Source organism: Aulonocara stuartgranti (assembly GCF_965226115.1).
Source record: "Aulonocara stuartgranti genome assembly, chromosome: 3".
In the NCBI taxonomy this organism is placed as follows: domain Eukaryota; kingdom Metazoa; phylum Chordata; class Actinopteri; order Cichliformes; family Cichlidae; genus Aulonocara; species Aulonocara stuartgranti.
In genome coordinates this window covers 5,386,449-5,408,003 of record NC_138941.1, presented here as the reverse complement: position 1 = coordinate 5,408,003, position 21,555 = coordinate 5,386,449, and the positions used below count along the sequence as shown (strand labels likewise).

Genomic DNA, 21,555 nt, shown 5'->3' with positions numbered 1-21,555 from the left:
ATCTCTACAGACTGTGGCTGTTACATATCCTCACCTGGTAATAATAAGACTGTCCTCAGCTGCACACAGCTCCAAGATGAACAAACTGAAGTAAATACAAATTAGAGTTACGATAGATTGAAATCTTGTAATCAGAGCTAATTCTTAGTGAAACTCTCACAACATCATATCATGATCCTGGGTTAGTGTCTCGGTCTCAGATCACAACATCAGCACAGGCTTGGCTTGGGTGAGGTATTGAGTGGTTCTTGTCCATGACAGCTGCAGGTACAGTGCCATCAGCCATGCTGCACCACATGTCTGCCCAGGAACATTAGTGTGGCTGAGTCTCATGTAAACATTGTGCTAAAGTGGTGGGAAAGTGGCTGCAAGCTGGCTGCACTGTGTCCAATACTCTCAGTATGATATCCACAAACCTCTGAGTGTCACAGAGTGGGCCTGTGCTCAGCTCACTGTGCCCCATTCAATTCTACTTGCATAGTTTTACAAGTAAAATTAAAAGTTGCTCAATGATAAGTTATTGTAGTAACAACTAAGTCCATGGTCATTATTTGTTAATAGTAGCTTAAAGCTTCTGCACCAATCATGGAGCACCAGGTTTAGAGCATGTGGATCTACAAAAGTAAGTCCCAGTAAGATGGGCTGAGCCTTACATACTAGAAGAAACATGTCATTCCCAGCAGATGAAGCGCCCTTTAAAGCAGGATCTCACTTTAAACCTAAAGAACTTGCTATGAGCATGCAGTGCATTCATGGTTATTATTCATACGATTGTGGGGAGCTAATAAAGTGCAACTATCACATTACATTTTATTATTAAATTGTTGTTAACAATCCCTTCACTTCTGCTTATCTAATTCATGGTTGCAGGATGGCTGACAGCTTCCATTAGGCAGGAGGTAATGTCCATTCTGGCCACAGTGCAACCCACAATGTGTAACTGACACTATTATATTGCATTATGTCACATTGTTACATCTTTTTAATAAATGATGACAGTCAGCTGAATTTGCTGCCCCCTTGGTGGAGGACATCAGCAGCTGCTGCTCCATCACAAACACCACAGAAGAAGAACAACACTGGATCAGATGATCTGGACGTGTTTGACAGGGACAGTGTTCATGTTCATGGACATCAGGACAAAAACAGACGATGGAAACCTGCCAGATTTGAGCTAAACTGCTCGTTTCCATGTGTAGTCCCTGGGAGGTCACATGACCAACAAAGACACACAAGCTGTGTCCCAAAACGTCGGCTGCATCCTCCGGAGGCCGCATTTGAAGGCCGATGACGTCACAGCCAGGCGACGAAGGCTGTCCCGATTCCTCGACTCCTTCAAATGCGTCCTTCATTCCCCCGAGTTTGAAGGATGGGTCGGGTGTGTCCTTCGTTGCCCACCATATCCCAGAATTCATAGCGCAGCCCAGCCAAATTTCAGCTGCCAACAATGGCGGCCCCTACTAAGTTTTAAAATTTAACGAGGGAGCACTACTTACTTACAATGAATTCCTTACACTATATAATTTTCCCGTCAGTGTTGGGGAATTCTCAATGGTGCTTGGTGCCATACCCTCAGGGACTTTAATGTTATATAAAAACACTGACAGCTCAATATCTGCCTCAGTCACTCTCCCTGATCCAGCTGAGTCAGCAGTGGGAAAAATCTGCTTTTCACAGGAACTTGGTAACAGCAATAAGAGAATACGTAGTTTATTCCAAGAAGATATCATGTCTCTCCCATATATAGAATATCTTACTGGAACCGACATGTTCCAGATATCACCTGGAAGACAGTCTGGATGATCCCATAAATATCTAATTGTGAACAAGGTGAAGGAAATCTCATATAAAATTCTTCATAAATGTTACCCAGCCAGTCACTATATGGTAACATTTAAAAGAGACATAAATACTAATTGAACTTTCTGTGGGGATCATCCAGAAACTGTGGCACATCTCTTTTGGTTCCTCTACACAGAGATTCTGGAAGAATTTAGCAGTTTTGTTATTGTCCATATTTTAAGGGAGTTTTCTTTACGATGGGAAAATGTTTTATTCTGTTTCTTTAAGTTCCCCAGGAAGAATGATAAATGTTTTTTTATAAAAAATTTGTTAATACTTTTAGCTATTTTATATCCATAAATGTAAGTTTATTAATAAAACACCATATTTCTGCCTTTTTATAAGGATATGAATTGTACATACAATCAATTTCAGACTCAACCAACAAAAAGCCTCTCAGAACAATATTTATATGTTGATTTTTTTCGCCTACTCATATCATCATTTTTTACTCCTGGTTCTGTATGTTCATGTTCTGTTCTTTTGTAAACTTCATCTGTTTGTATGTTGTATACTCATTGTGTTTCAATAAAGTTCGATTTTAAAAAAGGTACGTTCTAAACGAAGCTTCAGACGTCACTGATCACGTGACTCTGGCCAAACGAATCAAGCCTCGACACGGTGCTTCTGACGCAGCGCGTTGATCTTTCTGACACACGCACCGGAGCGTCAGCTTCAAGCGGACCATCACTACGTCTCACATCTAAAGGTGTCAAGGTAACTTTGAACTGAGTTCAGTCAATCTGGAGTTTTTCCAAGTTTTCTGTTGCTCTCTGTGAGAGAAGAGCGTTAAAGGCGGGGCTCTCCAGAGTCCAGCAAAACAGGAAACCACAGCTGGGTGTGTGTAAGTGTGCAAACCAATAGAATGCATCGTGGTGGGGGGGGCATCACGGGCAAGAAAAAAATAAAATAATCGGTCGTACCCATGCTTCCCCGACGTCATGCCAGCGCATATTGGGAAATTCGTAGGCACCGATCGGTTTTCTATCAGCCATTTGCTGGGAGTAAGGGCGCCCTCCGTTTGCGAGGTGCGCCTGCTGCTGGCGGCACAGGGAGGAGAGGGCGGGGCGGCGGGGAGTCTCTGGCTGGCTGGAGCGGCATCTAATAACCAACTCGCAAAACAAAATAAAAACAACAAACAGATATTATGATACAGACTTATAATCTGCACCCATGTTTTTTCTAAATTCTATAAAGTGAGCGCGAGAGCCCTCGGTGCGCCTGCGCGCTGCTGAAGTCAAAGTAAACTTTATTGTCATCTCCGCTACAGACAGTCCAGCATATAGAGAGACGAGACGACGAGGCTGCAGTTACAGCGGTGCAAGTAAACAAACAATAAATATAAGAAGAGTAAGAAAATAAATCTACACTTTAGGACTCGGGGTAAAGGATCAATAACAATTTAAATTTATAATTTACAGTTTGATGATTTAAAGTCTCACACAACCCGTCAAAAGGGGCGGGGCCGGCTGCTTCCAAGTAGAGCACATTTCATTTATAATGATGTAAATCCAAGCCCATCATGGATTCACGATCTGAATCCTGGGTTGTGTGAAATCCCAGAAATGAACCTTAGACAAAGTGAATCTGTGAACTAAGGTGTAGGTCTGTTAGGTTAATTGTGCTGATCCTCGGGTTGGGGGATTTGTGTTTGTACTGGAGTGCAAAATTCAAACCAATGGAAGATGGACAACAAAAGTTCAAAGCCATCAGGTGCTCAGGTTAGAAAAAAGAGAAAAGATGCAGGTAAGCAGACGTGTGATTGGATAATGGCAGGTCATCCTGAACCAATCAGACTAAACTCCAAACAATACATTATGTTACAGATTTTAATATTAATTAGTCATTGTTACTTGTTGATTTGTCCTTTTCTCATTGTGTGACGAATTATGACGACTGTTTGGTAGCTGTTATTGTCTCTCTCTCTCTCTTCATGTGTGTTTCTCTGGTGAAACAATAGTTTTGTGTTAATGTTAGGGCTGCACGATTTTGCATAAAATGAGAATCACGATTTTTTGGCTTAGAATTGAGATCATGATTCTGTCATAACAATAAATAAACATAAAACAACAAATGTCTCACGTTTTGTTGTTGCAGCAAAATGTTGTCCTGCTTGAAATTCCGTCTCCACCGTTGCTCGACGCTGCGTGTACAGAGCAGGTAGTGCAACAATAGAAAAATAGTTGCGGGACGGCACTGTGTAGCGTTTGTCTAGGGTGTTGATCGTTTTCCTAAATCCCTCGTTTTGCACAGTGTTGATGGAGCCATATCTTTGGTCAGGTGATAAGTGATAGCCTCCGTGATGTCTTTGTGCCTGCGGGAGTTCGACGTGTATAGGGAAGCGCTGTATAAGGTTCCCGTTATTGATGTTTGGGTGGTTGACCGGGACGGATTTTCTCCTGTCACTTTCTCGTCATCCCTGACGTGCTCTCCGTTGTTGTTTCCCTGCTAATTTTAGCATCACACGGCACAGCTTCTGTATCACGTGGTATAAGGCTCCGCCCTTGTCATTTGTTGAGCAGGAAGAGTGAGCGCTTGTTTTCATGCAGAGTACGTCCCGGATCAAAATGCGGTACATTTGATCCCTGTTGTCTTTGCTTGATGATTGGTTTGAGTCTTGACAATCCACATTGCTGGCGTTGCATCTTTCAATGGCAGGTATCAGTGCTCAAACCTTTTGTGTTTGTTTCCAACAAGTTTCCCACCTCGGGAAACAAAAATGTGTTCTTTTACTTGTCAGATGAACATATGAGACACTTTGACTCTTCAGTGCAGTGTGGAGCCTAACAAAGATCTGTTTTGTGTCCCAGCTGATCAGCAGGAGGAGGAGAGTCTGACGGAGCAGCAGAGGAACATTTTCAGCTACTTGGACTCAGCTCAGCCACTACAGAGGAAACAATGAGCTCAACACAGAAGGTGACAGACAGAGCAGGACCATGTGACCAAAGATATTTATCACCATATACATTTGAACATTTGCCATAACGATGTAGCTGACGATAGAATTGACACCAGACAAAATACTTTACAGCTGCACAACTTTATTAAAAACCCATCAATGTATTTTCACTGAAACAAGCAGCTGTTGTTTATGTGCATTAAAGTTATATAAAAATGTAACAGTGCAAATGCAAATTCCTCGCTGACAGTTTAACCAAAAGGCGTTTCCAGTGGAAACTGGCCGACACATCCTGAGCATAACCATGTATAATATCCACTAAACTTCAGAAGAGGTTATACAGTCGTGGCCAAAAGGTTTGAGAATTGCATAAATATTGGAACCTGGAGAAGTTGCTGCTTAAGTTTTTATAATAGCATTTTGCCTGCACTCCAGAATGTTATGAGGAGTGATCAGATGAACTGCATCGTCCTTCTTTGCCATGAAAACGAACTTAATCCCCAAAAAGCCTTACCACTGCATTTCATTGCTGTCATCAAAGGACCTGCTGAGACCATTTCAGTGATCGTCTTCTTAACTCAGGTGAGAATGTTGGCGAGCACGAGGCTGGAGATCATCATGGCTGTATCCCGATTCAGGTTCTGCAGCTTTAAAGTCCTCAAGGGCCACGTACTCAAAGACCGCTAAGGCCGAAGTGCGAGGCTCGTAGGCTCGTGAAATGGGACGTCTAGCCTCCGTCGCGCTGCCCAGGTTGCCTAGCAACCATGATACTAACAGCTGGAAACGTTTCATACAGCTTTGTTTGACAGAAATGAAGGAGAACATATTTAGTTCATTTGTTTCTACATGAGCTCTGTGTGATTTGATGAGTATCTGAGGCTGAGACCACAGGACTGTGAAACATGATTGTTGGGCTTCATTTCTGTGCTGCTGGCTCTTCCTCCTCCTCTTCCTCACACACTGCTGAGTTTGTCCTGGTGGATCATCAGGGCTGCAATGCCTCACAGATGATGTGCAGCAGTGGCTCCCTCAGTCTGTCCTCACTCTGGACACTTGCAGTCGTCACACATGGAAATCAAATGTGTGATAAGCTGCAGGATTCAAACACAAGTGTAACTTATAAACACATGTTCATACTTTTATTCCACAATCAGAGAGAAAGAAACAGAGAGAGAGTGCAGGACAGACAGACAGGTGACAGTCTCAGGTGTACACACTGCTACACAACAGCACCAGAGAAGCAGGATTTAGTGTTTGTGTTATTACGAGTGTAAACAAGAAGAGTTCCAGATGGTGCAGTGGACACATGTGTGACTGCTGTGATTAAAGCATCTTTCTTTCAGCTTAACGAGTGAACCGTCAGCTCGTTCAAACACACGTTAAAGTGCGTTTGGCTCGACACCACCGAACAGAGGCAGCAATATAACACAGCTAACATTAACAGTGCAGTGGATCCTGCTTGTGCCGTGATGTTCAGGACTGCAAACCGAGCAGCATCACTGACTTTCAGCTTGTTGTGTTTGTGGATATATGACTGACTTTAATTATCCACAAAATCATCACATTCTCTGTCAGATTAAGGTCGACTATTGAACGGCGTATATTTTAAAGGCTTTAAAACCAAGTTAACGCTGAAAGTACAAACATCACTAATGTCACATAACTCTGCCGACAAGGCATAGCTATGGCTATGAAATGCTCTTTGTGTATCACTTCTTCATTATGAAAGATGTCATTAATGCACTAGTAATGTCTCATCTGGAGTATTGTTCAATCATTTGGTCAGCAGCTAATGAGACAGATCTTAACAGACTTCAGTTAGTCCAGAATAAGGCGTCCAGATTAGTGTGAAGATGTTCATACTATACTAATATTGATAAAATGCATAATAACCTTTCTTGGCTTCCTGTACAGGCTAAAATATTCTATGGCTTACTTGTAGTTCTAAAGAAAGCAATTCTGTTAAACACACCACATTTATTCTGCTCAGCTGCAGTATCCAGATGAAATACATCATCATATTACACAGTTTTCAACAAGCTGCAATTTAGTAAATGCTCGAGTTAAAAGTAACGTTTTGTAAAACTGTTACATTTAGAGCAACTTTTAAGTGGAATAAGTTGCCTTAAAAAATTAGAGAATTATTCAAAACTTCAATGAACACTTAAAAGCCGATTTACAGAGCTTTTAGTTGTTGTAAATATTGTAAGACATGATTTGTTTTTGAAATTTGTGTAATGTGCCTCAATGTTATTGATATTTATCATCAACATTATGAACTTTATTTATAAAGCACTTTAAAACAACCACAGCTGACAGAAAGTGCTGTACATTGGAACTGTAAAATAAAATTACATGAGATATAAATAAAACACAAATAAAAGAAGAGTGAAATCATTAATTAAATAACTACTTCAATTAAAAGAGAAACTAAGTCTCACTGAGGTTAAAAGCCAAGGAATAAAAGTGGGTTTTAAGACGTGATTTAAAAGTGGACAGTGAAGGGGCCTCTCTAACGTGCATGGGCAAATCATTCCATAACTTTGGAGCCACAATAGAGAAGGCCCCGCCCCCTCTGAGCTTCCTCCTGGATCTCGGTACCTCCAGGAGCAGCTGGTCAGCTGACCTGAGAGACCGACAGGGTGTGTGGGGATGAAGAAGCTCAGAGAGGTAAGGCGGGGCAAGACTGTGAAGGCATTTAAAAACAAACATAAGAATTTTAAAATGAACTCTAAAAGACACAGGCAGCCAGTGCAGAGAGGCCAGCACGGGGGTTATATGCTCTCTTTTTTGAGTTCCTGTTAGGAGTCGTGCAGCCGCATTTTGAACCAGCTGCAGACGTGAGAGCAACGACTGACTGACCCCCACATAAAGTGAGTTACAGTCGTCCAGGCGGGAAGAAATAAAAGCATGGATCACTGTTTCAAGGTGCTGCCTCGAAAGAAAAGATTTTACTCTTGCCAGTCGCCTTAAATGATAAAAACTGGACTTCACCACTGCTCTGATTTGGTTGTCCAATTTAAAATCACTGTCCAACTTAAAACCAAGGTCAGTAACCACAGATTTAAAATAGACTTCCAGGGATCCTAAAACAACAGGGGAGGACTCACAGGGACCACTGGGTCCAAACACCAACAGCTGTTTTCTTTTCATTAAAATTTAAAAAGTTTAGAGCCAACCAAGCTTTAATGTCATCTAGACAAGTCAAGAGAGGTTTTATGGAGATGCCATCCATGTGTTTTAGTGTCAAATAAAGTTGGCAGTCATCGGCATAACAATGAAATGAGATCCCATGCCTTCTAAGGATAGAACCCAGTGGCCCTAAAATTGAGCCCTGTGGGACGCCGCATGACAGAGGAGCAGAAGACGATTCGTAACCGAGAAGGCTGACAGAGAAATATTATTATTATTATTATTGATTGCTTATATTTGAACAATTGTGAAACCTCACTGTGGATGTAAGAGTGAAATTATGTGGATATCTTGAATCCACTTTATTGTGTAATATTTTATGTGAGTACTTGACGGAAGACGAGCAACATCTGTTGTGGAAGCTAACGGGGTTCCTTTAGAATAAACAAACATAGGATTTATTATCACTGAATAATTATGTATAAATCTATACAAATTATAGAAATATGTAATAGGAAACAACAAAATAATCTAAATTATAAAATAGTGTGTGTGTGTGTGTGTGTGTGTGTGTGTGTGTGTGTGTGGGTGTGTGTGTGTGTGCATGATTTTAGTGTTTGAACAGTCATTATCTTTAACAGCAGGTTGGATGTAATGTGTTAGAACTACCAGCAGGTGGGGATAAGAGACCTTTAAGGTGTTTGGTGCCACGCTCCACCTTCAGGTTTAAAACTAGTGTTAATGGAGTTTGAAGGTTGAGTTTGTTCCACGACTGCATTTCACTCACTGCCTCTGTTTGTATCTCTGTCACTGCAGGACCAACATGGAGCCAGAAGTCAGCGCTCTCAGGAGGCCGACAAACCTCACAGAAGAAAGGGAGAGAAAAAACACACCTGTGACGAGTGTGGGAAGGCTTTTACTGAGAAGGCTAAACTCAAACAGCATCAGGTCATCCACACTGGAGAGAGACCGTTCAGCTGTGACTTGTGTGGAAAGTCTTTTTCCTTCAAGGGTTCCCTAAAAACACACCAACTCATCCACAGTGGAGTTAAAGCGTACAGCTGTGATCAGTGTGGCAGAGCTTTTACTCACAGTAGCCACTTACAGAAGCATCTAGTTACCCACTCTGGAATTAAGCCATACAGCTGTGACGAGTGTGGGATGGAGTTTACTCTGAAGGCTTCACTAAAACAGCATCAGGTCATCCACACTGGAGAGAGACCGTTCAGCTGTGACTTGTGTGGAAAGTCTTTTTCCTGGAAGCGTTCCCTAAAACAACACCAACTCATCCACAGTGGAGTTAAAGCATACAGCTGTGATCAGTGTGGCAGAGCTTTTACTCAGAGTAGCCACTTACAGAGTCATCTAGTTACCCACTCTGGAATTAAGGCATACAGCTGTGATCAGTGTGGCAGAGCTTTTACTCAGAGTAGCCACTTACAGAGTCATCTAGTTACCCACTCTGGAATTAAGCCATACAGCTGTGACGAGTGTGGGAAGGGTTTTACTGTGAGGGCTAAACTAAAACAGCATCAGGTCATCCACACTGGAGAGAGACCGTTCAGCTGTGACTTGTGTGGAAAGTCTTTTTCCTGGAAGCGTTACCTAAAACAACACCAACTCATCCACAGTGGAGTTAAAGCGTACAGCTGTGATCAGTGTGGCAGAGCTTTTACTCAGAGTAGCAGCTTACAGAGTCATCTAGTTACCCACTCTGGAATTAAGCCATACACCTGTGACGAGTGTGGGAAGGGTTTTACTCTGAAGGCTTCACTAAAACAGCATCAGGTCATCCACACTGGAGAGAGACCGTTCAGCTGTGAACAGTGTGGAAAGTCTTTTTCCTTGAAGCGTTCCCTAAAAAAACACCAACTCATCCACAGTGGAGTTAAAGCGTACAGCTGTGATCAGTGTGGCAGAGCTTTTACTCGCAGTAGCAGCTTACAGAGTCATCTAGTTACCCACTCTGGAATTAAGGCGTACAGCTGTGACATCTGTGGAAAAACTTTCAGCCAGAGAAGGAGCCGAAATAAACACCTACGCATTCACACCAGACATGATGTGTACTGCTGTGAACAGTGTGGCAAATACTTTACAACAGACGCACACTTACAACAACACATGTTTACCCACACTGAGGAGAGACCTTATCAATGTGACCTGTGTGAGAAGACTTTTAAATCTCCACGTTACCTGAGACAACACCAACAGATCCACACCAGAAAGAGACTCTACAAGTGCAGCTACTGTGAGAGAAGCTTCTCACATTCACGTAGTCGTAACATTCATGAACGTGAACACATGGAAGGAAACTACAGCTGTGACCAGTGTGACAAGAGCTTCAGGAATCTCAGATCATACTCTGCACACAAACGATCCCACGTTACTAATAAACTGTTTCACTGTTACCAATGTGCCCAAACATTCACCTCATTGTCTGCTCTGTGCAAACATCAGCGCGATCACTCAGGGCTGAAATCACTCCCATCACTGGATCACAGTGAATCTGAAGACACAGAAAGATCCTCTGGTTTCTGTGTCGGACTCAAAAAGCTTGAGATCAGGCTCCACAGAGTTCAGATAGAATCATTTAACCTTTTTTGAACTGAACTGGTTGCTGGGCTGAACTTCTACATAATACAGATCTACATGGGATCTTCTTTTCTGTTGTTTTACTGAGTCAGTTTTGTCCTTTTTTCTCTGTCCTGGTTTTGCTCGTCTGTAAATGATTGAAACTCAGTCAAATAGTTCATTGTTCTCCAGCAAAACGTTTTGGAAACTCATGTTTAACCTTTAAAACTCTGACATGTTTTAGCACACAAGGCTTCATCGGGGAGTTCACTCATGATTGGACCATGAGAACAAAGGTTTTTAGTTCTTTCAAAGAGAGTCTTGGAGATGTTTGATGTTTCTGTTTTTCTGAAACCACCTGAAAGAAAAACTATTTTTCTTGCTTTATGTAGTGTGGAAGTTTTTAATGTTTCTTCATCTGTGATGTTCTTGAATGTGTTCACGTGAAGATGGTACAAATAAACTGTCCTTTCAGCTTTAGCTCCTAATTTATTCATTATTTATGGATGTAGCACAGCAGCCGTCTCTTGATTAACACATGGAGGGCTCGGGATCTGATGGTGTCGTCTCCCTAATTTGCCCACTCAGTAAATCTCACTCATGGCCAAGAAATTGAAATAAACCTTGTTTCCCTGCTGGATAGTGATCCACTGTAACTCTGCTCCTCCTTCCTGTTTAGGATTTCTGTGGCTGAAGTAAAATTCCCTCCATCCATCACTTATCCCAGCTAACCCAAAGTGAAATAAAGTTTTGCTGGTCTTAAAAAAGCATTACAATAATGGGCATTACCAATGCAAACTGAATGATACAGAAGATGAAAGAAGAGACTTTGATCAGTTAATAAAGCTCATGATCTGGATTCATTGTGGCTGCTACACAGATACTTCTGGGTCACTTCTCTCAGTTAGGAACCTTCCTCACCAAACTGACTGTTGGACCACACCCCTGGTTTCATGAGAAATTGTTTCAGCCATGATTTCTCTTCCTGTATTTCAGAGTAAAGACTGAAGTGACAAATGGAAGCATGTTTAAAAACACAATGTGAGAGAGACGTTGAGGTCCTTAGAAGTTACCCTGGGTTTTTCTGTCACCCTGCTAGATGTTACACACCTTGTTATTGGACTGATTTCTACTGCTGGACTACTCCTGCGGAGAGTAACAATACTCTTACTAATTAGCTCCCTTTCACACCTTTGGGGATATTTATTTTTGTGTTTGCAGCGCTGTGAGCCAGAACAGCGAGAGAAAAATCTGCAACAGCGACGAGCCGAATGCTTACGTGAATCGCAGCAGCTGCTCATGTGCTACGCTGAATTAGAGGATATCTTTGCTCTGGATTTCTATTTCTACTTTTTCATTTCTATATGATTCTTCTTGCATCTAAACAAAGATGATTCAATTTGCTAAATGTTGATGGCTCTTCGTGCTCAGGTGTAAATGAGACGTAATATTTGCTCTTGGTTTGGTTCTCCTGTACAGAACCTTGCAGTACAACAGAAACCTAAAAACATTATTTGTAGTTGTTATTCTTAGTTGTTCTGCTGCCTAAATACCACAGGGTCTGATTATGAAGTTATTGAGCTGCACATACGTTACGACCTGCTTAAGTTCGAGGTCACAGCGTCTGTAGAGCAGCTGGAACATAATGAAGTCTACAAGGTTAAAGTTTTCTCTTCAGTTATTGTTCTTTCTGCTGCTTGGTTTGATGGATCTGAGAGCTTTTGTTTTTATTATTGTTATTATAATTATCATTAATATTTTACTCTCTAGAAGCTTTAAAATAGTGTTTGTGTTTGAAAAAATTGATTTAAGAATTGAACAGAAACATCTGTCCTTCTGAAAATCGCCCAAAGGCACGGAGACAAAGTCAAAGGATGCAACCTGTAACTTTCTCTTCCTTCATGTCAGGACCATCATCCATGATTTATATAAAATGCATATAGCAACAGTAGCACTTTAGTTTGGACTTTATGATTTCTGTAACTGGAAAATATTATTTTGTTTAAAGACAGAAGTGACCGCATAGTTGCAACATCAAAGGGAAATATTAATTAGCATCAAGTATATTTGTTGCTTAAGCGTTTGCACTATAACTTAAGTAGGATTATAACTTTTAAGGAAGGAAAGATTTCAGATATTTAGTTCACTGTTTCAGTTATTTTATATGAAATTAAAACATTTACGTTGGTCAAATATGATGCTCTAAATCAAATAAAAGTTTGAAAATAAATGATGTATTTTTAAATGCTGCAACAAATGTTCACAAAAAGTAACTATAATTAAAACCAGTTAAACAAAATCAAATGTTTGAATCATGCTTAACCAAATGCCAGGCTGGAGAGCTGAACCTAAAGTATACGTAGAAAGATTTCAACATCTGAGCAGTTTTTAATGTTTTTATCACATATAAATGTCACAGCAGTGGGTCCTGGCCCAATGCTTTGTGTTTTTGGTTTTCTTTGACTCTTGTTTTTCTTGGTTTTTGTTCTTCTTATTTATCAGGCTCTCAGTAATCTTAGTTCTCCCTCCCTCAGTGTTCATTTCAGCCTGTGTTTAGTTTCTGTTCCCGTGTCCCACGTTTCATCGTTTCATGTCGAGTCAGCCCTGTCTCTCTGTTTCCTGTGTCTCCCCAGTCAGCCCCGCCTCCCTCGGGCACTCATGTGTGATACAGAGTAATAAACCTGACTACATTTGCTACACTCTCTTTATTACCTGTTACTTTAAAACTCATACACTAATTATGTCTGCCCATCTCTCTAATGTGAAGGTCAAAGGTCAACATCCCAGTGACATAAGAATAATCCCAAAGGGGCAAAGGCAGCGGTTAATTTAGCACATTTAGCATTAAGGGTACAGCAAGGATATACTTTTACTTATTGTGGCAGGGGTGTGGTCTCTGGCCTGCTGCAGTGGAGGCTGGTGGCGGGACGTTGGACGGCACAGGTGAGGGTGATGGAGCTCATGACTCTCCCCTTTATAGTGACGGAGGAGACTGGCGTGGGGGAAGCGTGTAGTGGAGGAAGCCGAGGAGAGAGCTGGTTTCTGGCTACAAAGACGGCGTCAAACCAGAAAAGATTGCTCGTGGTCAAATAATGTGTCAATCACCTGTGAATCAAACTGTGTGTGGCTCAGTTCATGTCACAGTGTTGTTTAGTATATCTTCACTTGTCTCACTCTCCTTCTGTTCTGTCCATCAGGACGATCCTCAGCGCTTACACAGATCCTCCATCGATGTTTTGGATCCAATCAGTGATCAGTTCTACGAGGAGGCCTGGATGTTCACCAGCGCTCGCTACACCTCCATCTACCAGAAGGTGAGTGTACTCCTTTGTACTCAGATTAACATTTTACTTCTTAAAATACATTTTCATATATGAGCTTTCTATTATTTCATGGCCATTTAATCAATATTAAAATTACAAGCATATCAACAAAGGTGAAGCTGGTTTTTTCCACTTGCTGTCACACAGTCATGGAGGAATACAATAAATACATAATCAGTCATAGATCCTGAACAATGATGTTAAAAGAAAGTCTGTGGCTCTAAAAACTAAACAGTATAAAGACATGCTCCAAGCTGCTGTTTCTCTCCTCCTCCTCTAGGTTTTCCACTGTCGGCCATCCAGCGATGCTGGAGGGCTACCTGGCCAATGCTGGCCTACACAAAGAGGTCCCGGCTCGGAGGAGCTGAAGAAGATCCTTGCCTTCCTCGTCAGTTTCCTCTTCAGTTCCTATCCCAACAAAACCTTCTTGCACCTATTAGCTCCAAAGAGGCTATGGTGCCCGTGGAGGTCTGGACCTGAGGCCTGTGCTCATCACGTGGATAGAAAACACTCTGACACCATTTTGGAGGTCTGATGGGACTCTGACCAAAACACAGATGAAATAAAACTTGTGGCTGGAGCTTTTAAAATTACTTTTTCACCTCATAGATTAATGCTCATGATTGCATGGTAGCAAGACAGTATCTCCCCAAGGTGAAACTCTCAGGAGACATTTACTCTTAAACTGTAATCTGGTTGAGACTACTTGAGGAGATCTTAGTAGCGAGTATGTGGATTTAGTCTCTTCACCAACAGCAGACAGACCCATGCCAAGAAAGCAGACATGTTCTCAAAGAAAGCCGAGAGCAGAGATTGGAAAAAGCTAAAAAGAAAAAGCTGCAGCTTCAGACGACTATCTGCCTGTAAGGCTGAAAAAGTCCAGTTACGCTCTATTTTGGAAAAGCTCCCAGTTTTGGTAACCTGGACTTTTATTTCCCCTCTTCTGCTACAGATGTTGACTGTGACCTCAGAGGCCAACTGGACCACACAGCTGCAGCAGGAGTGAGGGAGAGGAGTCTTCATCCAGCTTCAAAGAAAACATCCAGGTAAAGTGACGTGGATCAGCGGATAAAGCCGTCTCCACTTTCAAAGGAGATCCTCTGAGAGAGAGACTCTCTGAGCCATTTTAGCCTCAAATTATAGGACTTTATAGTACAGCAACACTTTTAAAGGACAAAAATAAGATAAACTGTGACTGTAATACAAACAAAGTATTGCATGTGTTTTTAAAAGTGTTCCTCCGATGGGCAGGATATCACTATTAGACTGTCCCACCAGCCAACTTCAACAAGAGACCACAGCAGCATTCAGTGATCAGCACAGATGTTCCTCTAACACTCAGCATCTGATCCCTGTTGGTCTGTGTGCTTCTGCTTTTGCTCAGTTAGAAACCCTGCAGCAACCCGACCCAAAACTGTGTCTTCTTGTTGGCCTCAACGTTGAAGTGTCAAACGTCCAACATCTGGAAAGGAAACCACACCAGTGTACTGTGATGTTTCACCAACATGTGGCAGACGCTGGTCCTGCCTTTCATGCTGACATCAGCAGAGAGCCCCGCCTACCTCAAAGCCTCCCCTGTCATGTATTGATCAGGATGATTATGAAGATGAGCGAGTGCAAATAAGACTGTAAAAGTCCACGAGCAGAATGTTTGGATGCTTTCTAATGATTCATGAATATCATGAGAGTGTTTGTGTGTTTTGTCTTTTCTTTGCTGACGTTTGTTACTAACAAAGACAATTTACGCTCTGTGTGTGTTTTCATCCTTACCAGCCGCACTCTAACTGCAATGAAGGAAACAAACTGTAGAAATGGTCGACTCAGTGACTTCATAAAATATTGAAGTGGTTCAGGTAGAGCCAGTTTTTAAATGACCATGAACACTGACCGTATTGTATCTGTACAGCATGTTTTTCTATTAGACAGATTTGTAACAGAGGCCTTGCTCTCAGTAAGTTTGAAATCCTTTTCTGATTTCTTTTGTAATCTCTGATCTTTGTGTATCCTGCTCAGTTTGCATGCTGCCTGTAGGAGTTTCTGTCTTTGTATTTGAAGAGAATTCATTGAATATACTCAGCTGCTTCCCTTTGGTGCCTCACACATCACTGAAGTTTTTCAGTGTCCAGTTATTTGTTTTTAATAGCTGTTTGAATTCTCTGTATGTTTGACCCTGTAGACTGTTTAATGGACTGCTCGTCTTCCTGTTTGTAACCACTGCCTGTTTAGGACTAAAGATTTGGATTTTTGACTTTAACACAGCCTCTGCGTGTCGTCCCTTTGTGTCCTCGTCCTCTGTGAATGTGTCACAGATGTTTCCATGATAATAACACAGCTTTCCCACAGTGGCTTGCAGCAGCATTTATTCACAGCACATTTGAGAAAGGTTCAGATTAACTCGATGAGTTTATATTCAGAATGATTCTGACAGTGGGCCACTGTGAATTGTGATCTTTCATCAGGTCAATGTTTAAGTTCAGTATTTCAAAGCAGGAGCTATGAACAGTCATCATGTTGGCATTAGAATTATTATTATTAATCATTATTAATAATGTCGTTACTCATGTATAACTTTGATTAGTATACATGAATTTTATCAATAGTCAAAATAATGAATAATTCATGTATAACTTTGATTGTGTTTTGTATATTAATTCTATTTAAATAGAGATGTTGACCCTGTCTCTACAGTAGCATCAGTGTAACATACATTATTGGTCCAAGCTGTCATAAATGGGGAGCCTGATCCTTTATTATGAAAACATGACGAGTATTTTTCTTGTCAGTTGGGAAGAAGTTGGTCTTTTTTTCCTTCTTTTTGCTCAGTTTGTCTTTTCTTTGATAATTGAAACTCTGATCAAACCTACTCATGTTCACAGCATGTAAAAGCAGCTGACAGTCCGTGGCATTGTTGTTTGTAGAGGTGCAGTGTAGTGGGAGCATAAATCAAAAGAAAACAGTAACATTTATGTAATAAAACATCTGAATGAAAATGAACAGGCCCTTTATGAACTTCAAAGGGATCTGAAAACAACACTTTTTAAAAGAGTATCTTGGGGTGTAGGTGGTCAAAATAGAAAACTGAGCTGAGACTCTAAGTTCAATCCATCCATTGGTTTTTACTTAGGAGGAAGAAATGTCAGGCTGGTGCAGGCTGGTTAGGTGCATGTGGTTATCTTTACCTAAATGAGTTCACTTTGTGGCTGCCAGGTTGGGCAGAAGTACCTGTCCCCTGTTAGGCTTAGCAAGGTTCTCCAGGAGTTTCTCCATGGGTAGAGCTTCTAGCTCCTCCAGCACATCTGTGGCCGTGCAGGCTGCCACTTTCTTGGTTGCTCTTTTTACCCCACTGGTGGATGAGCTGCAATGGTCTCCATTTGTCCCATATGTCTTTACTTCTTCTTCTTCTTTTGCATATTAAACACATTATTCTGTTTCTATGTATTTGCTATGATTTGCTATTTGTTAAGTAACATTGCTTCACTCACTATGCCGGGTTTGTGTGTGGAAGCATTCAGTTGCTGGCAAATCAAACATTCTGCAAATGAAGCTGAATACTCAGTTACATGTTTCTTTACATTTTATTATGTTACAGATTAAGTCATTTGTTCTTACTTTGTTTGTCTTTTCAGTCTTCATGAGGGTCAGGTGTGGGGAAACGCCCGCCCGGCATTTCCTCATTTTAAAGTCCTGCTGATGTCACACATGACATCAGCAGGTCAAACCAAGTGGAGGGGTTTGTTTGTCCATAGAGATGCTTCCTTTTGTTTGTTTTAAGGTTTAAATGGATTTGTTGAATGTGTTTCTTTTCATCAATACTGCCATTTAGTTGTGTAAATGTGCATGTTAGAAGTGTGAAGAGGTTTTGTGTTTAGAAATGTATAGAAACCAATCATTTACTGACAGCATGTCTGATGGAAATAAGTGCAGATTATGTATGAAGTCTAACTGCACACAGTAACTGTGTTACAATAAGGACTTAACAGCGCCCTCTGCTGGAGTGTTTCAGTACTGCGTTAACTAGAATACACCACCTCCTCCTCACACCACCTGCTACAGCTCTACTCTTCTATGACTACAGTCATCCACAGCACTGATGTGAGGTCACATGGTTCATATGTAAGGAGCACAGCTGACCTCAGGTCAGTTTAATGACTGTGAGCAGCAGCTGTGTTATTGTCACTGTGACAGGGAGACACTCTCAGACACAGCGCTCATGTCAGCTTGTTCTCATGCAGGAGGATCAGGAGCTCCATGTTTGTCTTTCTGTTTGAATCATGATGTGTTTGTGCCATCAGAGTCTGTCATGAGTACTCAGGGTTTCACAGCAGCTCTTCTGGATGCTGACGAGGACTCCAACCTCATGTTTCACCTCTCTGAGCTTCTGATGTCTGTGAACACTCGTGTTTCTTCTCTGGGCTCATCTGGACAAAAACACCTTTCTGTGTTTGGCTGCAGCCTCATTCTGACTGACAGGAAGTGTGTTATCCATGAGCTGCACTTCTGTCAGGAAGTTTCCTGCTGTGTTTCCTGTCTGTGGACAAACACGAGTGTTCCAGCTGAGGACTTGGTTCCTTCCACCTGTCCATACAGGACATCACGCTGTCTGCAGCTCTGTAAATGCAGCTCCAGGTCCTTCCACGTGCTGCTCTGTATTTGTGCAGTTTGTAGTGTGTCCTGGGAAACGTAGCACACATGGTGTTCTTCTGCTGTTTCCTCCTTTCACTGAGTGTGAAACACTGACGCTGTGCTGTTGTTCACAGAGGGGAGCTGATTCTAGCTGCAGCTGGACTCTGTCATCTAACTGAATGTGTTGGTGCTGATCACGGGGCTCTGAGGGGGGAGCAGCAGGAGGACTCTGGATGCTGACGTCAGTGTATCTGTGGAAGCTCCCACAGCGTGTCTGTCATTCAATATTGTGCTGTATATTGTATCTATGCAAAGATGAACAGACTGTGTGTTCACTGGTCTCTGTGCTGCAGCTCTGATGTCATCATCACTCCCTCCTCCACCCTCAGCAGTCCCAGCATGCTGCTGTGGTGCACCCCACCCTCACTCTACACCTGAGCCACAGACCACACCCTCCACCTCAATATACACCACAGTTTTCTCTGCTGTGGAAATGAGATCAGGAGGAAATCATCATTATTATTATTTAATAAACGCTCACATTAATGTGGGCTTATTTGTTTCATATTAGAAACATTAGTTGAGTGTTTTTAGTATAAAATGGTCAAAGTCCCTCTTTTTGCTCCTCCCCTCACCTGTGGATGGGCGGTGCTGTTACCGTGGTGACAGCTTGGATGTGTTTCAGTCCTGCCTGGTTATCACTGCAGGAATCTTTCACATTTATTACAGGTAATAACTCTGATTTTTCTGTGTATTATGAACCAAATGTATCCTGATACACACAGAGATGGATGAGCAGAGGTTTTTTTTGCAGTTTATGTAGTTACTATGGACTTAATGCATACATATTATTAAAATTAGGGCTATAACAGTTGTATTGATGTATAGCAACTTGAAATGCTCCCACAAATGGCTCCACAGCATGTAAAAATATAACAAAAGCTCTGGCGGACTTGGTTCTGTGGTCAGTCTTAAAGGGTGAAGTTAAACTCTGTAATCTTCACTGTGTCACAGAGTTCAGTGAGTCCCGTTATTCACAGTATCAATCAGATCATCAGAGAACAGCTGATCAGCAATCAGTGGTGCCAACAGTGCCTCCTGTGGTGAGAGGATGCAATAATGCAATGTAGCATTTTTCCACTCAACACTTGCAGTCATGGAAACTGTCTGTTGGATCTGTGTGACGTTGCTTTCTTGGTTAGAGTTCCTCACAAATGTCCAGATGATTCTTCTAATGAGGCGTCGACCATGTTTGCAGCTCTTTGGAAGAAAACGTCGCCCTTTGCCATCCTTACTTTTCTTTGACTTCTTCAAATGCAGCTGAACTCCAGCTGGTATTTTCTTGGACTTTGCAGCTGTTTCTGGTCATCAGTTCATTCCTGCAAACCTCTGACGCTGAACAACAATGATGCTGCATTGCTGGCTGATCCCAAAAGGTTGATTCTGTTCATCTGGACGTTTTCAGAAACGTTTGCTCACTGATCAGGTGACTTCTTCAGTCTCAGCTGACTGCAGCTTTACAAGCTTACAAACAGCACATTTGCACAATGACTGAAAGCAGCAGCACCTGATATATATGATACTAATATAATACATATACATATATAATCCATACTAATGATGAAGGAACTGAGCTCACAGTCCATTGTTCATTCAGTGAACTACTCAGTTTATTTTGGGCCTCAGAAATGCTCACTCTGTTTGTACATCACTGTCAGCAATAGACTCATTCTGCTGTGTGGACAGGAACACATGTGACATCACTTCCTGTTTGTTTGTGACTGAAGAAGTTTACAAGGAATCATTTAGAAGAGTTTCAAACATCAACTGATTGAATCCATGAATCTGAAAACGTGTTTGTGAGTGAAAGAGACAGACATGTACAGACTGAACTATCTGTTCAACAGTCAGAGTGTTTCTGTAACAGGAGACACTCTTTACACTCCACTCAGCACAGGGACACTGAAGAACCACGACCGACTGTAAACCCAGGATAAAGAGTTTGAGTGAATGTGGTGTTGAAGGTGTGGAGGTGGATCAGAGTGTCAGAGGAGACTCTGTAGAAGGACAGAGTGCCAGCAGGACAGTCCACATACACTGCTGCTCTGTTAGAGACAGAGGAGGAGGAGGAGGAGGAGGAGGAGATGGATGTTTGTCTCTTATTGTGCCAGATATAACGAGGACCATCATTATAGCACTCCAGACTCCAGGACTGATCATTCCATCCAAACAAACAGTCACTGTCTCCTTTCCTTCTGATGCTTCTGTAACTCACTGATATAAAAACTCTTCCTCTCCACTCGACCTCCCAGTAACAGCGACCAGTCAGACCATTTCTACACAGCAGCTGACGAACATCAAATCTGTCTGGATGATCAGGATATGACTGAACCTCCTCCACACGTGTCACCTTCCTGTTGTTGTCAGACAGTTGGAGCTCTGTGTTCACTGTGTTTGTGTCGATTGTGAGTTGACAGGAATCTGATGGAGAGAACAAACACAATCCAGCTGCAGTTATTGATCCATCATCTGTTCATTGATTGACACTTTGATGATGACTCCTGACATGATGAAGATGGTTGAATGTGTGCTGCTTTGTTTTCATGAATCCCATTAAAAACACACTTACACTTCCTCAGACCTGGTCTCAACCATCGGACTCCAGCAGGCTCCACCCTGAAAGGAGGAGGGGGGTCAGAGCAGCACAGTCAGCATGCACACATGGACATTACATGGCTCTCACACACACACTGTTACACACTGAGCTCAAAGCTCGGCTCCACTGTTTTATTCAAAGAAATCTACATTTATTTATCAGCACATTTAAAAACAGCTTGAGCCAAAGTGCTGCACAGAGTAGAGAGAAAATAGGAAACATACACAGTAATGACTATAAAGACTGGTCAGGATTGAAAGCTACAGAGTACAAATGTGTTTCCAACCGGCTTTTAAAAATGTCCAGTGTTGGTGACGACCTGATGTGAAGGGCGACTGTTCCAGAGTTTGGCTGCAGCCATCGATAAAGCTCACCTCTGTTTTTACGTCTAGTTCTGGTCAGAAGCTGCTTATCTGCAGACCTGAGGGCTCCACTTGGATTCTTTTGTTAAAGAGAGATAAGATGGAGCCAATCCATTCACAGATTTAAAGACAACCAGATCTGGAAGT

General features: G+C 41.9%; 2 protein-coding genes and 1 long non-coding RNA gene across 3 annotated transcripts in view; 2 read left to right on the top strand and 1 right to left on the bottom strand.

Annotated features, from left to right (window-relative positions):
- Positions 1-2,496: 2,496 nt before the first annotated feature.
- LOC309702264 (uncharacterized protein) lies at positions 2,497-12,711 on the top strand. Its single transcript, XM_082526838.1, has 3 exons — positions 2,497-2,559; positions 4,653-4,758; positions 8,690-12,711. Exons 2-3 carry the CDS (start codon positions 4,741-4,743, stop codon positions 10,475-10,477), a joined length of 1,806 nt encoding a protein of 601 aa, XP_082382964.1. The 5' UTR covers positions 2,497-2,559; positions 4,653-4,740; the 3' UTR covers positions 10,478-12,711.
- Positions 12,712-12,810: 99 nt separating this feature from the next.
- LOC309702446 lies at positions 12,811-16,021 on the top strand. The gene is made up of 4 exons (XR_014275487.1): positions 12,811-13,758; positions 14,048-14,630; positions 14,720-14,813; positions 15,152-16,021. It is a non-coding gene; the product is annotated as an uncharacterized lncRNA (long non-coding RNA).
- Positions 16,022-19,877: 3,856 nt separating this feature from the next.
- Positions 19,878-21,555, bottom strand: part of LOC309702223 (protein NLRC3-like) — a 95,992-nt gene continuing 94,314 nt past the window's right edge. The window contains exons 11-12 of the mRNA XM_082526752.1: positions 21,020-21,066; positions 19,878-20,871 (exon numbers count right to left, since the gene is read on the bottom strand). Coding sequence (XP_082382878.1) covers positions 20,339-20,871; positions 21,020-21,066 — 580 coding nt within the window. The 3' untranslated portion in view covers positions 19,878-20,338. The remainder of the gene's footprint in view (positions 20,872-21,019; positions 21,067-21,555) is intronic.